The sequence below is a fragment of the Microcaecilia unicolor genome, chromosome 3 (assembly GCF_901765095.1).
Source record: "Microcaecilia unicolor chromosome 3, aMicUni1.1, whole genome shotgun sequence".
Lineage (NCBI taxonomy): Eukaryota > Metazoa > Chordata > Amphibia > Gymnophiona > Siphonopidae > Microcaecilia > Microcaecilia unicolor.
Genome location: NC_044033.1, coordinates 21248174 through 21264346, shown reverse-complemented (window position 1 = coordinate 21264346; position 16173 = coordinate 21248174). Strand labels below are relative to the sequence as shown.

Here is a 16173-nt window from a genome sequence, read left to right as displayed (position 1 = left end):
AAGATGAGAAAAGAGAGTACATCCCATCCAACAAATAAAGATCTCAAATGCATGGATCTCTTAGGCAAAAAGTCTTATCAGAACACCATACTACACACCAGGATTGCAGTACATTCCTTCCACTATGTGCAATATTTATATACTGTAACGGATAATATTGCTAAGCTATAAGATACTTCAAGTACAAATAGTGCCGCTTTGCTGCCTACCATTATACAAAATCAAGAACTCTGTTTTCAATTCATGATACAGGCAGTTATGAAACAGCAGTACACGATTCAACTATTGCCAGAGCTACAAGGCACATGGCTTGGTTACGCTCCTCTGCTCTGACTGAAGATCTGTTTGATAAGGTGGCAGATCTCCCCTCTAAGAGATAGCCTTTTTGGACCTAAAGTGGCAGAGATGATTACCAGTGTTAAGGATGAATGCACAACACTGGACACTCTGGAAGAAGACCAGTCGAAAAGTTCTAAGACTACTTATAAGCATCTCCTGTACTATCAATGTAAATCATGGTTTTCTAATAAGAGATCTTATCAATATCAGGAATCTGCTAACCACAATAAGCAGTCTAGGCAAAAACAATATCTCTCGACAAAGTTTGGTCATGATAGAAAACAATCTCATGGTACTGCTCCTCAGCAGCAAAAGTCAAACCTAGTTTTTGACATGCAGTTCCAACCCAATCTTCCAGTTGGAGGTCGTTTGTTACTTTTCAGCAATGCTTGAAGGATTGTAACAACCGACTCATGGGTGCTACAAGTGATAAAACAAGGTTATTGGTTCAGTTTTCACTATTATCCACCAACCAATGGACCGAGAAAATGTGGAAAGTTAGATACGCATTCTCGCATTCTACAGGTACAGGTGAACAGGTTGCTGCAAGTTGAAGTAATCAAATTGGTACCTCCAGATCAGAAAGGAAGCGGATTCTATTCCAAATATTTCCTCATACCAAACAAATTGGAGGAATTTCAAGCCATACTAGACTTCAGACTACTCAACAAACTCATTAAAAAAAAAAATTCCGCATGTGAGCTCTGGTGAACATTCTGCTGTTTTCACATCAAGGAGCTTGGCTAGCATCTTTAGACCTCATAGATGCTTATCTACATTTCCCGATACATCCAAGTTCACGCCAGTACCTTCAATTCATGAAGCAAAATGTTCATTACCAGTACAAAGTTCTCCTGTTCGGTCTCATCTCTGCACCCAAAGTCTTCACCAAATATGCCCACCTTCGTCAGCACAGTCATATCATTTTTCCTTATCTAGACGACTGTCTCATCATCAGCTGCACTCCACAAATAGTCCTCCAAGCATTGCAGATGACAATCGCTGTTCTAAATTCATTGGGTTTCCTCATCAACTCAGAAAAATCACTTTTGCAACCCACACAGCACCTGGCGTATATAAGGGCATTACTGATCATGCCATTAGCTCTGGCACACTTGCCCCTACCCAGAGTGCACACTCTAATTCACTTGGCTCAGGATATGTTGATACTTTGAGCAACAACAGCTAGGACAATGCTAGTTTTACTAGATCACATGGCTGCAACAGTGCACGTCCTCCTCCAAGCAAGGTTAAAGATGTGCCTATTTGAGAGCTCATTGGTCACAATATCATCATGCACGCTCCACAAAAATACCAGTGACTGCTTACATCAACGAATATTTAAAATAGTGGACTCATCTACCTCACCTTACGGAAGGGGCTCCTTTTCAGCCTCCAAAGCCAACAACAGTATTGACAATGGATGCTTCCAAGATGGGATGGAGTGCACATTGCCAGAACCAGTCGACTCAAGGAGTGTGGATTCAGGCAGAGAAGAGTCACAGTATCAATTTCCTCGAACTCAGAGTCATCTGTCTAGCAACAATAGCTTTCCGTCATCTTCTCTTCAATCAGATCATTCATGTCCAGATGGACAACCAGGTTGCTATGTACTATGTCAACAAGCAAGGCGGAGTGGGATCTCAGCTCTTGTGTCAAGAACCGATCCAGCTCTGGCATCTGGTTCTCAAAATGAGCTCATCTATAACAGCAGCTTATCTGCTAGGCCATTTAAATTTGCTGGTGGATTCACTCAGTTGCAAATTATGGCCACATGAATGGTCTCTGAAGATCACAATTACACAAGACCTTTTCAAGATGTGGTGTTTCCCTGCAATAGACCTCTTCACGTCTCCTCAGAACAAGAAGTGTCAGATACTGCTCAAAGTGGCCCAGTTGCAACAGGCTAGTGTCAGATGCTTTCCTCATCAGATGGGATCAGGAACTCCTTTAAACTTATTCTCCTCTTTCTTTCATTGCAAGAACTCTACAAAAAGTGATAGCTGACTCAGCTTAGATGATCCTTATTGCTCCTCACTGGCTGAGACAACCGTGGTTCCCCATACTTCTGTCTCCCGTCCAAAGTCCCCCACTCAGTTTACCACTCATACCACACCTCACTACTCAAAACAATGGCACCCTTTATCATCTGAACCTACAATCCTTGCATCCCACTGCATGGTTTATCCAAAAGAAGTAGACAGCTCTAATCTATTTTCTTCAGCTGTTCTTCAAGTACTTCTGGCAACTCATAAAGACTACACATGACAGTTGTATGCTTCTAAATGGCGCCACTTTGTCTTTTGGTGCACAAAGAAGTCTTATCAACCAAATCCATGTTCCACATCTTGATTTCTTTACTATCTCTTGCATCTTTCCAATACAGGATTATCATATTCTTCTGTCAAAGTTCATCTGGCTGCGTTGTCTGTCCTACACGATCCGGTGGATGATCTTACACTTATTCAACATCCAATAACAAAATATTTATGAGACGTTTGCTGCATTGTAGACCACCGATACAAACTCCAATAACTGCTTGGGATCTCATCCTTGTTTTACAAGTTCTTATGAATCCTCCTTTTGAACCTCTAGAGGCAGCTTCTTTTAAGTATCTTTCATGTAAGACTTTGTTTTTAAATCACAATCATTTCTGCACGTAGCATAGGAGAGATACAAACCCTAGTCCATTACTCTCCATACCTACAGATCCTTCATGATAAAGTACTGCTCCGAATGCACCCTAAGTTTCTACCGAAGGTGGTTTCAAGTTTCCATATCAATCAGACTATTGTATTGCCTGTATTTTATTCTCCTCCTCACTGCTTGGACCAAGACAGAAGATTTCAAACACTTGACTGTGTTAGAGCTCCAAGCATATACTTGCAAAGGACACAATTTCCTAATTGTCCTTTACAGCTATTCCTTTCTTTGCAATCAGTTCATCAGCCAAAACCAATAATGAAATCTACTTTATCTCAATGGATAGCTAACTGTATTTCTTTTTTCTACCAGAAGACCACAAATTGATACCATTCCACATATCACAGCACATCACCTGCGGGCTGTGGCGACTTCTACAGCACTTATTCAATGTGCAACTCCTTTGGATATCTGTTGAGCTGTTACATGGTCACTGATGCACAGCTTTACAAAGTATAACTGAATAGATGATGCATCAGTAGCTGACTCATTGTTTAGAAAATTGGTTCAGTCCTCGTCATTGTGAGGCACCAACTCAGGTAACAGTTTCATACCTTACATATATGTCTGTACTTAACTGCTACTCTGTTACTATGTGATTTCTTTAGCTTGGGAGTCTTCAGCTGTGTGGCTAGATGATCACACTGTCCATAGAGAAAAAGAAGTTGCTTACCTGTAACAGTAGTTCTCCTTGGACAGTTGATTATCTAGCCACACAGACCCATCCTCCCACCCTGAGTTGCTGCCAGCTTAAGTATTAACTGAGTTGACAGGGGGTCTGTACGATGTTTATACTGTATTCTAGAGGCAAGAAGGTTAGGGAATGCACAGAGAGCTCTTTAGAGTTTCCTATGCTATTGGAAGACTGGGTCAGTAACATCACCCAGACCTCACTTCAGCTGTGTGGCTAGATGATCAACTGTCCAAGGATAACTACCGTTACAGGTGAGCAACTTCTTTTCCTCTGCCCCTGAAATGGGAAGCTGACGTCAGCGGAGGGCAGAGGACCAGCAGAGCCAACAGCGCATGCCTGAAGGCTGGCCCCAAGCTTGCTTTTCTTGTTCTTTTGCTGCAGCCACTGCTGCTCATCAGGAGAAGCAACAGTGACCAGGAAACACTGAGATACTGGGTGGAAGAGGAAGGGGGAAAGGTTATGAGGAGGAAGGCAGGAGGTGCTGAATAGTAAGAATGAATTAAATCTGGACAGAAAAATAAATTGAAGAAATAAAGAAAAAGGAGAGAGAGAAAAATGACAAATGGGCAGGAAACCCTGGCAAGAGAGTTAAGAGGAGATGAAGGAAAGCAGAATCAAGAGACTGGGACCAACACAATTAGAAAACGTAAATGGCCAGACAACAAAGGTACAGAAAATAATTTTATCTTTAATTTAGGATAAAGTAATGTGATAGCTGTGTTAATAATGGTTAATAATTGCAAATAAAACACAAAATAGAAAATAAGGTGATACCTTTATAGCGCACTGATTTTAATACATTTTTGATTAGTCTTCAGAGACCAACACTTCTTTCCTCAGGTCAGGAGAGGATAACATAGCAGTAGTATACTGTCCTGACCTGACCTGAGGCTAGAGGTTTTGTCCTCTGAAAGCTAACTGAAAGACGTATTAGGCTAGTACAATAAAATTTTCCATTTTCAAGAGCCTAAACTCAGTATATGTAGGAGGGCCGGAATTGGCAGCTGAAGCATGCTGCTAACTGCTGCACTGTTCAAACAGCAGAAGGCTCCTGCAATGGACCTCTTCAACTAGTGGGGCTTGGGCAGCTCCACCAGTGATTCAACCAGTGCCACAATTCTGGAGTGGGCTTAAGCTCAAAATGAGGGGGCCAAGGCCCCCTCATGTTATGTCCCTGGAGGGAATAGATGCTGGATAGGGGGGTGTAATAGAGTGAACTGAAACACTCCCTCTTACCCATCCCTGCTGTTACTGGTGTAAATAAAATAGTTTCTAGAATGGCAGTGGGCCTGAGTGTGCCATGGGTGGAGCTATGCGGTAGACTGGGTGGAGCCAAGGCAGAATGGGGCGGTGCTGGAGGCATGTACCAAAATCTCTCTCTCAAAAATCAGGACCCCTAGGCAGCTCTGGGGTATCCATTATGGATATGGTCCTGCCACACCAGAAACACTTCTGTACACTTTCTTCTGGGACATTTCCAGAAAAACAGCTGCAGAAAAATCAAATGTCTTGAAAAATATGCAATCAGATGCTTGACGCCTACTGAGGCTAAATTTGAGCCAACACCAAAAAGAAAAGAAATATAAGGACAACTGAAAAACTGAGGTAGAGCACCAGAAGTGCAAGTGTTGTTCGTGTTATGAATTTATGTATGTATTATTGTAACCCGCGTTGAAATAAAGCAGGATAAAAATACGTGAAATAAATAAATAAGAATGGTGACTGGCTAGGTCCTGTGCGAGCGCAGCAGGCAATAAAGAGCATGCATATGCATGGTGAACTCTGTCAAAAGTTTTACTACGGCTGGAGAGCTGTTCCTGCAGGGCTCCATTGAATGACGTTATCCACATGTGAGGCTCTGATATCCTGCTTCTCCTCAGAGAATGAAAGCAAAACTTAAATGATTTTCACACTTCAAACGAAGCATAGAGGGATGTAACCTGCACAGAGTGGCAGATACAACCCTCAACGAAGACACAGAGAGGATGGGTCCTGCTGGTCTTTATCTGCTTTATCTGCTGTCTGTTACTATGTCACTATGTATGTAGAGTGCTACTGCAGTTTGTCTTTCATGGCACAGCAAATATAAGATTCATGAAGGATACCAGCCTGTGTCTCAGGTTATCTAAAATTATCATCAATGTCCTGGGACACAGGAGGAATTTTGCTAAATAGGGAATCAATTTATAAGACAATCAAATCGGACCACAATACAAGAAAACTCAGGATGTGCCTTTATGTCTTTTCTGCTTGGTGCTAGGCAGTTTCAAAGTGGTTCCTAACAGGGGCAATTTTATAATGCATTTTTTGCATGTAAAGCGTGTTCAACATGCAGAAAATGGTTCTCGTAAAATTATATGGCTGTGTATATCCTCAGGAGCTTAGCAGAGATTGGATGGCAGAGGCGGGGCTGGTTGGGAGGCAGGGTTAGTGCTGGGCAGACTTATACGGTCTGTGCCCTGAAAAAGACAGATACAAATCAAGGGGCTTGTGGTTGGGAGGCGGGGCTAGTGCTGGGCAGACTTATACGGTCTGTGCCCTGAAAAAGACAGATACAAATCAAGGGGCTGGTGGTTGGGAGGCGGGGCTAGTGCTGGGCAGACTTATACGGTCTGTGCCCTGAAAAAGACAGATACAAATCAAGGGGCTGGTGGTTGGGAGGTGGAGCTAGTGCTGGGCAGACTTATACGGTCTGTGCCCTGAAAAAGACAGATACAAATCAAGGGGTTGGTGGTTGGGAGGCGGGGCTAGTGCTGGGCACACACATACGGTCTGTGCCCTGAAAAAGACAGATACAAATCAAGGGGCTGGTGGTTGGGAGGTGGAGCTAGTGCTGGGCAGACTTATACGGTCTGTGCCCTGAAAAAGACAGATACAAATCAAGGGGCTGGTGGTTGGGAGGCGGGGCTAGTGCTGGGCAGACTTATACGGTCTGTGCCCTGAAAATGACAGATACAAACCAAGGGGCTGGTGGTTGGGAGGCGGGGCTAGTGCTGGGCAGACTTATACTGTCTGTGCCCTGAAAAAGACAGATACAAATCAAGGTAAGGTATACACAAAAAGTAGCACATATGAGTTATCTTGTTGGGCAGACTGGATGGACCATGCAGGTCTTTTTCTGCCGTCATCTACTATGTATAAGTACAGAAGTGCATGTGCCAACAATAGCATGCATACTTTCACACAATGTGAAGGCATTCCCAGGGATATAGTTTCGGCAGAGCAAAATGGAGTTGCAACATACGAGTGTAATTTATAAAATACATGTGAATGAACAGACATTTACATTTTCTTAAAAGGAGATATAAATTTATGTGCAACTGGGATCATTGCAGGAGCCCTGCTATGAAATTATTCCCGATGTATCTTCACACACAAGTACTTATTGTACAATCACACTCCACCACCTGCCTTTATCCATTCTGCAACACATTCAAACCATGCACTACAGTTTGCCTGTAACCAAACATCCTTCACAGGACCGGCTAAGTATTTAACACAGATTCACCTTTCGAACGAATGCACTTATGTGCAACTCATTCCCATAATTTGCTTCATAAGAATTCACTTACCCAATAAGATCAAGGAAGCAGGAATCATCATCATCATCCATGACAACTAAAGGTGAAAAGGGAAAAAACTGGTATTTTATTCCAAATAAGACTGAAGATATCATAATAAATATAACATCATTGGCAGTAGTTAAGGCATTTCAAACACTGATCATCTAATTAGTTCCAAAACTGATCAGATACTATACAATGTTTATATTCTCATTGATATCATGTGCAAAATTCTGTAGTAAAACACAATTTATTATACAGACATTTGAATGAGAGTCACCATAGTAACTAGGTTTATTATAGCACTGTTGAGCTGCAGTATATTAAACAAGAACTGGAATATGGCAATTTCCTTAGAACCATTTGTATTTTCTGTTGCTGTGAGCAAGTATGTGTCTATATATTTTGGGGGTAATTCTATAACTGCCTGCATTAGTAAAAAAAAAAAAATAGGTAGACTGTAAGATTCACAAAGTGAAATGTACCCACACCCATTCATACTTGCTAATTGGTGTGGATACTTTTTCTAAGTAAAAATGCACATATACATATTTTTGAAATTTCAGAAGTATGCACGTAGGTCCAAACCCTGACCCAATCCTGCCTCCCAGAATGCCACCCTCTAGAGAGGGTTATAGTGTGAGCAAAATGGCACTATTTGCATACTTCTACCCACCTATAGGACAGGGATCTTTTCAAGTGTTTGTGACCTGGATTGGCCACTGATGGAAACAGGATACTTCGGTCTGTCCCAGTATGGCAATGTTTATGTTCTTAATTCTACAAAAGTTCATCTTCACATGTAAAGTACTTTTACCATGGGCCTACAAACTAATTTTTAAAGTGGAACTCCCCACACTATGAGGGGTACATACTCAAACCACATTTTTATACTGTAATATAGACTTTTCTTGTCACTCTCTGACAACTCTGTTGCAAGTTTATTGCTTTTACAGAGTCTTTAGTACATGGAGAACTGTTCATGCTAAAAAAAACAATCTACTATTTTGAAAAAGAATACTTTAGTAAACTTCAGCTATTAGCTGTATATTACATTCCAGCTTCAAGTATATTTAGCCACTCCTTGAACTATAAATTGTGCATCTCATGAAGTTGCTCTTGTCCTCTAAAGCAGTGGCGTAGCCAGAGGTGGGCCTGGGTGGGCCTCGGCCCACCCAGTTAGGGCTCAGGCCCATCCAACAGTAGCACATATTTAGCTTGGCCAGACTTCCCCCTGATGGTGACAAAAACACTTCTCTCCACGATAGTTTTCAGCGCATGCTTGCTGCAGACTGCCAAGGTGCAGAGAAACATTTTTCCACCAGCTGAGATTTTTTTTTGGTGTTGGGGGGGAGAACACTTGGTGCCCACCCACTTCTTGCCTAGGCCCACCCAAAATCTGCTGTCTGGCTACGCCCCTGCTCTAAAGTCATGCCATAGTAAATCACTTAGGGACCCTTTTACTAAAACTTAGAATGCTGACATTAGTACACACTAAATGCTGCATGTATTATTTCACACTTATGGGCTATGAGGCACTTAGCGCATGCTAATTTCTCCAGCCTCTTTGTGGGTTTTGCTACAATAACACAGCTATACCTCTAGTCTAGAAATGTATATAATTATTATGACCCAAGTATGAATTAACTACACAGTGATTTGATCCTAGGTTCCCAGGTTTACATCCAATGCCTTGCAAAATTTCTTATACTCTCATACACTTTGTAAATTCTGCTGTTTAAAAAAAAACACAATTCAAAATGCATTAGAGTAGGGATTTGTTTAATGATCTACTCAACATATGCTACACTTTCAACATGAAATAACAATTACTGAAACATACAAAAATGAATTGAGAATAAGTACCAAAAAATCTTGATTGCATGACTTCACACCTTTTGTCAAAACAAATCCAAATTAACTCTTTCCAAAACTTGTCTTAATGAGGCCCATAACAGGTTAAAAAGAGACCATCTGTGTCCAATCACAGTAGCTGAGATAGATTTTAATACTCCTGGAAGAAGAATCAAGTTGGTTCTGCTGTATAAAATGTATTTGAAGCACAGGTCCAAACATGCTGAATACAGAGCTGGCAAAAGAACTCCAGGATAAAGGCTATATGAAAATTTCAATGTATCTGAATATCTCTTAAGACACAGTCAAGTCCACTGTTGTAAAGGGGAAACAGTTGGCACCACAAAGACACTGCCTCTATCTGGCCATCCCTCCAAAGCCAATAGCGGTAGGTTTAGGAAACTGCTGGTGGAACTAGAGAGGTCTCTGGCTGAGAGTGGGGAAAATGTGTACTCTTCAACAATTTTATGATTACTCCAAAACATAGCTTATATGGGACAGTAGCATGAACGAAGCCACTGCTGAAGAAAAACCATACGACATGCCACATAGGATTTGTAAACACTGCATATGTGGGGGAAGGTTTTGAGATATGATTTTGTTCTCAATACTATGTGATACATGTGGCCTAAAAAAAACACAGAACATCACCCTGCTAAAACCATACCTACTGTAAGGCATGGTGTTTCAGCACCCCCAATATTGAGAGAGTTCCTTGTATGTGTCAAAAGAGGGGTTATTTCCATTGGGCTTAGCACTCCTATGGTGGTGATAGAAATGTGAAGAAGCCTTGCTGCAGTGGGAACAGCAGGCTTGGAAAGACCAAGGGAAAGATGGATAGTGCAAATTACAGGCAGATCTTGGAGGAAAACCTGTTCTAAATCTACCACAGCTCTGGGACTGGAGAGAAAGTTCACTTTTCAGAAGTCCAAAGATCCTAAGCCTGACACCTACTGGAAGCACCATAAGACTACCACTGGAGGTCGTAGCTACAAGTGTTAGCATGAGCAGGAGTGACTGAGGATCACTGCAGCCTGACCTCAACTAGACCACCAGGGATGTCTTCTCGAAGGTCTGGAGAAGCCTACAGAGGCAATAGGGGTCTCTGAGGGAGGGTTGGAGTACTGGTCTTTGTCAGTAGCAGCGAGCAGGACAGTTGTATTTTTACCCACGGAGGTCCCCTTTAAGATAATGCCCATAATCAGCCTGGGTTAGTGGCCAATGCTCCTGACCATGAAAGACACAGATTGCGGTGAACACTACAAACTGCGTTATTCATTTTACATAACAATGAACCACCCGATATTTGGCCAGCAGCGGTCAGTGTTTTTTTAAACATCTTTGGCTAGATTAGTCCCCAATATTCAGTCCCAGGCTATGTCCAGACACCAACACTGAATATTGGGGGCTAATTTCTGTGGGGCTGACAGCCAGAGCTTAAATTGGGTCTCAGTCAATATTCAGCTGGGGCCTGCATAAGGCAGTTATGCAGGCCCCAGCTGAATATCATCCAGAAACCAAATACCTTTCATTTTTAATTCTGCTTTCTGAAGCTGCCCATAGCCATCCCTCCCCCTCCTGTTGCCATTTGAAGCACCTCCCCCCCTTCAAGTTCTAGGTAGCTCCCCCACCCCCGGGCCTACCTATATCCCTGGTGATCCAGTGGGGGGTGATGGGTTTGCCTTTTGCAAATGGCTGCCGCAATGTCTCGTTGAAGCTCACAGTACTTGTAAGCTGTCCTAAATTAACCCACTTAGCTATGTGGATCCTGGCACTGCATATTGCCGGCACCTGTATAACCCCCAGCTTCTCCCTAATGCTGCCTCCTGTACTGTCCCTGCCTTGCCCACTTTTTGTGAGGCTAGTTAGAGCCAACATTCAGCAGCACTGTTTACTTTAGTGCTCCTGAATATTGGGGATTAGATGGTGGTGACCAGTTTAAGCGGGCAGGAAAGATTCCTGCCTGTTTAAATCACTTTGAATATCGTCCAGGAAGTGTTTTGTGTGCACTTGTATGCTTTGCATCTCAGTAATATACAGCACATCATTGCCCTTTAACATGAGTTCAGGGACAAATAATGCATTCAAAAAAGTTGAGCTCCTATATTTATGCTCCTAAGATAGGCTCTTAAATTTGTGCCCTATTTTCAGCTGAAACAATTTATGAGCATAGGACTAGATTCTGTATAAATCCTAATAAATAAATATGGCACGTAAAATTGGTGTTGAAAATATTTCCGCCTAGGCATATTCTGTAAACTGTGCTTAGATTTACGTGCGGTTTATACAGTACGCCTAGCAGCCATGCCTGTGCCTAATTCTAGGACCGTTCATTTATGCCAAGTAAAACTTGGTGTAAATTCCAAGGTCCAGAAGATCAACCTTGAATTCACCACTAAACCTTCTCCTTCTCTTCATCCTATAACGCACTCCCTCAACCAACCAACCCAGGCCTCCTTCTCCTCTTTTCCTGATATCACCGAAGAGGAAACCGCCCATCTCCTCTCCTCCTCGAAATGCACCACCTGTTCCTCAGATAGTGCTGGGCAGACTTATACGGTCTGTGCCAGAGCTGGTGGTTGGGAGGCGGGGATAGTGCTGGGCAGACTTATACGGTCTGTGCCAGAGCCGGTGGTTGGGAGGCGGGGCTGATGGTTGGGAGGCAGGGATAGTGCTGGGCAGACTTATACGGTCTGTGCCCTGAAGAGCACAGGTACAATTCAAAGTAGGGTATACACAAAAAGTAGCACATATGAGTTATCTTGTTGGGCAGACTGGATGGACCGTGCAGGTCTTTTTCTGCCGTCATCTACTACTATGTTACCCCATCCCCACCAGCTTACTTAACACCATCTCTCCTACTATCACCCCCCTATCTGTCATATCCTCAACCTCTCTCTTTCCACTGCAACTGTCGGACACCTTCAAGCATGCCGTAGTCACACCTCTCCTCAAAAAACCATCACTTGACCCTACCTGTCCCTCCAACTACTGCCCCATTTCCCTCCTACCCTTCCTCTCCAAGATACTTGAACGCGCCGTTCACAGCCGTTGCCTCGATTTTCTCTCCCCTCATGCCATCCTCAATCCGCTTCAATCCGGCTTTCGCCCCCTGCACTCGACAGAAACGGCACTATCTAAAGTCTGCAATGACCTGTTCCTCGCCAAATCCAAAGGTCACTACTCCATCCTCATCCTCCTTGACCTATCCGCCGCTTTTGACACTGTCAATCATAACTTACTTCTTGACACACTGTCTTCTATTGGATTCCAGGACTCTGTCCTCTCCTGGTTCTCCTCTTATCTCTCCCATCGTACCTTCAGAGTACACTCTCATGGTTCGTCCTCCACCCCTATCCCGCTCTCTGTTGGAGTCCCTCAGGGATCTGTCCTTGGACCCCTTCTTTTTTCAATCTACACCTCTTCCCTGGGATCCCTGATCTCATCTCATGGCTTCCACTATCATCTTTATGCTGACGACATCCAGCTTTCTCTCTCCACACCAGACATCACTGCAGAAACACAGGCCAAAGTATCGGCCTGCTTATCCGACATTGCTGCCTGGATGTCCAACCGCCACCTGAAACTGAACATGGCCTAGACCGAAGTTCTTGTCTTCCCACCCAAACCCACTTCTCCTCTCCCTCCACTCTCTATCTCAGTTGATAACACCCTCATCGTCCCCGTCTCATCTGCCCGCAACCTCGGTGTCATCTTCGACTCCTCCCTCTCCTTCTCTGCGCATATCCAGCACACAGCCAAGACCTGTCGCTTCTTCCTCTATAACATTAGCAAAATTCGCCCTTTCCTCTCTGAGCACACCACCCGAACTCTCATCCACTCTCTCATTACCTCTCGACTTGACGACTGCAACCTACTCCTCACTGGCCTCCCACTCAGCCATCTATCCCCCCTTCAGTCCATTCAGAACTCTGCTGCACGTCTTATCTTCCGCCTGGACAGATATACTCATATCACTCCTCTCCTCAAGTCACTTCACTGGCTTCCGATCAGGTACCGCATACAGTTCAAGCTTCTCCTACTAACCTACAAATGCACTCGATCCACAGCCCCTCCTTACCTCTCTACCCTCATCTCCCCTTACATTCCTACCCGTAACCTCCGCTCTCAAGACAAATCCCTCCTTTCAGTACCCTTCTCCACCACTGCCAACTCCAGGCTCCGCCCTTTCTGCCTCGCCTCACCCCATGCGTGGAACAAACTACCTGAGCCCATACGCCAGGCCCCCTCCCTGCCCATCTTCAAATCATTGCTCAAAGCCCACCTCTTCAATGTCGCCTTCGGCACCTAACCACCACACCTCTGCTCAAGAAATCTAGACTGCATCAACTTGACATTTCGTCCTTTAGATTGTAAGCTCCTCTGAGCAGGGACCATCCTTCTTTGTTGATTTGTACAGCGCTGCGTAACCCTAGTAGCGCTCTAGAAATGTTAAGTAGTAGTAGTAGTAGTAGTAGTAGTAGTAGTAGTAAATTCCGGCGCCTAAGTTGATTTTAAGATTCTTTCATTGACCTATAAAGTCCTCTACACTGGAACCCCAGACTATCTAGTCTCCCTGACAATCCTTTATGTTCCAGTGTGCCAGCTTCAATCATTAAAAGACCATCACCTTGTTCTTTCCAGTCCCTCATGTGCTTACTGAGAGTCAACTCGAAAAAGTGTTTTCTATTTTCTGGCCCCTCTCTTTGGAATGCCCTGTTCCCTCCTCTTTGATCAGAACCATCTTTTAAAAATGTTAAGGTTGATCTGAAAACATTTTTCTTCAACCAAGCCTTCAATGCTCTCTAGAATCCCTGGGAATTGAAGGGAAGTGGTATCTGTCTTAGGAGCAGGGTGCAGTCAATGTTTCTTGGTTATTTGAATGTTCTCCTGGTATGTTTGAGTTTCTTTCCTTTTATAATGAAGTTCCTTTCTTGTCATTTTCTCTTTTGATTTTATTGTACATCACCTTGATTTGCTTTGTAAAACAAGGTGATTTTAGCAAATATGAATAAACATAACATTAATCAAACATACATTTATCTATACATATTTGACAAATAAGTAAACATAAGCAGAGAGCTTGGACATTAAAGTCATAATGCCTACAGCAGAATGATAAATAGATGGCTTTTATAGAAATGAAAAAAATATTCTGGGAGGGCCTCTGGACTGGTCTGGTAGGACTAAAGGAAAGAAAATTAACAGGTAAGACATCATTTATCCTTCCTTAGCATTCTTACCAGACCAGTGCAGAAGTGTGGGATGTAGCAAAGCCATCTTTGAGAAGAGTGAGACCCGGAAATCCCTGCTCAAATAAATTTAGCTCCAGACACAGCTTCCACTTGTGCTGCCCCATCAAGCCTATAGTGCTTCACTAAGATATGATGGTAAGACTATGTTGTCAACTTGCAAATGTCCATCAGTTACACAGCAAGTGATGGTGCCTGACAAGATGACATCCCTCTCATGGAATATGCTCTCCATCTCTGAGGAGGTTACTTCCACCCTAAGACCATAGGCTGAAAAATACATATCTTATTTCAGCTGTCCTTGTACCTCCAAATAGGAGACAGAATCTAATGTTCTAAAACCAACAGCTTCCTCCTGATACTTGAGGAAAAGGTTAACAAATGCCTAACAATGGTAATGACCTAATCCCCCTGCACAATCCCCTCTGGAGAAGGAAGAACAAGGATTTGATTCACCTGGAATGAAAATGCTACCTTAGAAAGGAAGGAAAGAGAGAACTGTGCTGATAGTAACCTTCACTTCAGTAAAGTAAAGGACAGGATCCTTGCATGATAAAATCTTCAACTCTGAAGCTCAGCAAGCTGAAGAAATAGCTAGCAAGGAAAATGCTTAAAGGGAGAGGTATTTTAAGATTACTCTTAAGCATCTCAAAAGATGAGTCCTAAGGAATAGAGTGAAACTCCTCTCGGGACAGGTAATGCATACTGAGAATGGACATGCGAAACACCTCTGAGAAACTAAACTACATCTATATCTATTGTTAACGAGGGGTTTTCCACATGCCTTTGCAAGCAATATAACGTTGCCATCTGGATTAATGAAGAATCTAAAGACAGGCCCTGACACAGACCTTCTTGAAGACAAGCTAAAAGATTAGCTGTGGATACAGAAAGGGAAACACCATTGTAACAGCACACCATAATTCAAGTTGCATTTTGGAGTGACGTCATAATCCATTACTCTGAAAATTCTCTTCATCTTAAAACACGTCTTAAGAGCAAGGCCGCAATACTGAAGAGTTTCGGGTCTTACATAATCACTGGTCCCTGAATAGTAAAGCATCCCTTCTGAGGAAGGGAAGTGGTTAATCTATTCTGAGACGCAGTCTGCAACCAAGGCCTCCCAGGCCAATCCAGTGCTATTAGGAAATTCTTTGGAACCCTTGGCCCAACAATGGAAGTGGCTTAAATATATAGAGGAGCCACACAGGAGAGCAGGTCTGTAACAGCACGTCCAGACATTTGGATTTGATCACTTTCACTCAAATGCAGAAACGTAGAGCCTTGGCTTGACGACCTGAGATCCATCAGTGGCTTAACCCATCAGATTGCCATGAGAACATGAGTCTTGGGAGGTAGCTCTCACTCTCGCAAGTCAAAGAACTGACCTGATGAGAAAGTTATTGGAGTTATAAATCCCAACTAAATCAACTGCATAGAAATCGAGCAACAGTCATGTTTTTTTTGGTCACAGACACCTGCCTAGTGTCTCCTTATTTGTTAACACAGGCAACTGCCATCCCATTGTTGAAGAACATTTCCACCATGTACTCTCTGGTAAAAGGACTAAAGTGACATCCAAACAGTAACATAGTAAATGATGGCAGATAAAGACCTGAACGGTCCGTTCAGTATGCCCAACAAGATAAACTCATTTTACATGGTATGTGTCACTTCATATGTATACCCGAGTTTGATTTGTCCCTGCCTTTCTCAGGGCACAGACCGTAGAAGTCTGCCCAGCAGTCTTCTTATACTAAAAGTTCTG

At 43.1% G+C, this 16173-nt stretch overlaps 1 protein-coding gene across 1 annotated transcript in view; it reads right to left on the bottom strand.

Annotated features, from left to right (window-relative positions):
* Positions 1 to 16173, bottom strand: part of BICRAL (BRD4 interacting chromatin remodeling complex associated protein like) — a 190277-nt gene that overhangs the window by 115779 nt on the left and 58325 nt on the right. Inside the window, exon 2 of the mRNA XM_030195782.1 lies at positions 7309 to 7354. Coding sequence (XP_030051642.1) covers positions 7309 to 7349 — 41 coding nt within the window. The 5' untranslated portion in view covers positions 7350 to 7354. The remainder of the gene's footprint in view (positions 1 to 7308; positions 7355 to 16173) is intronic.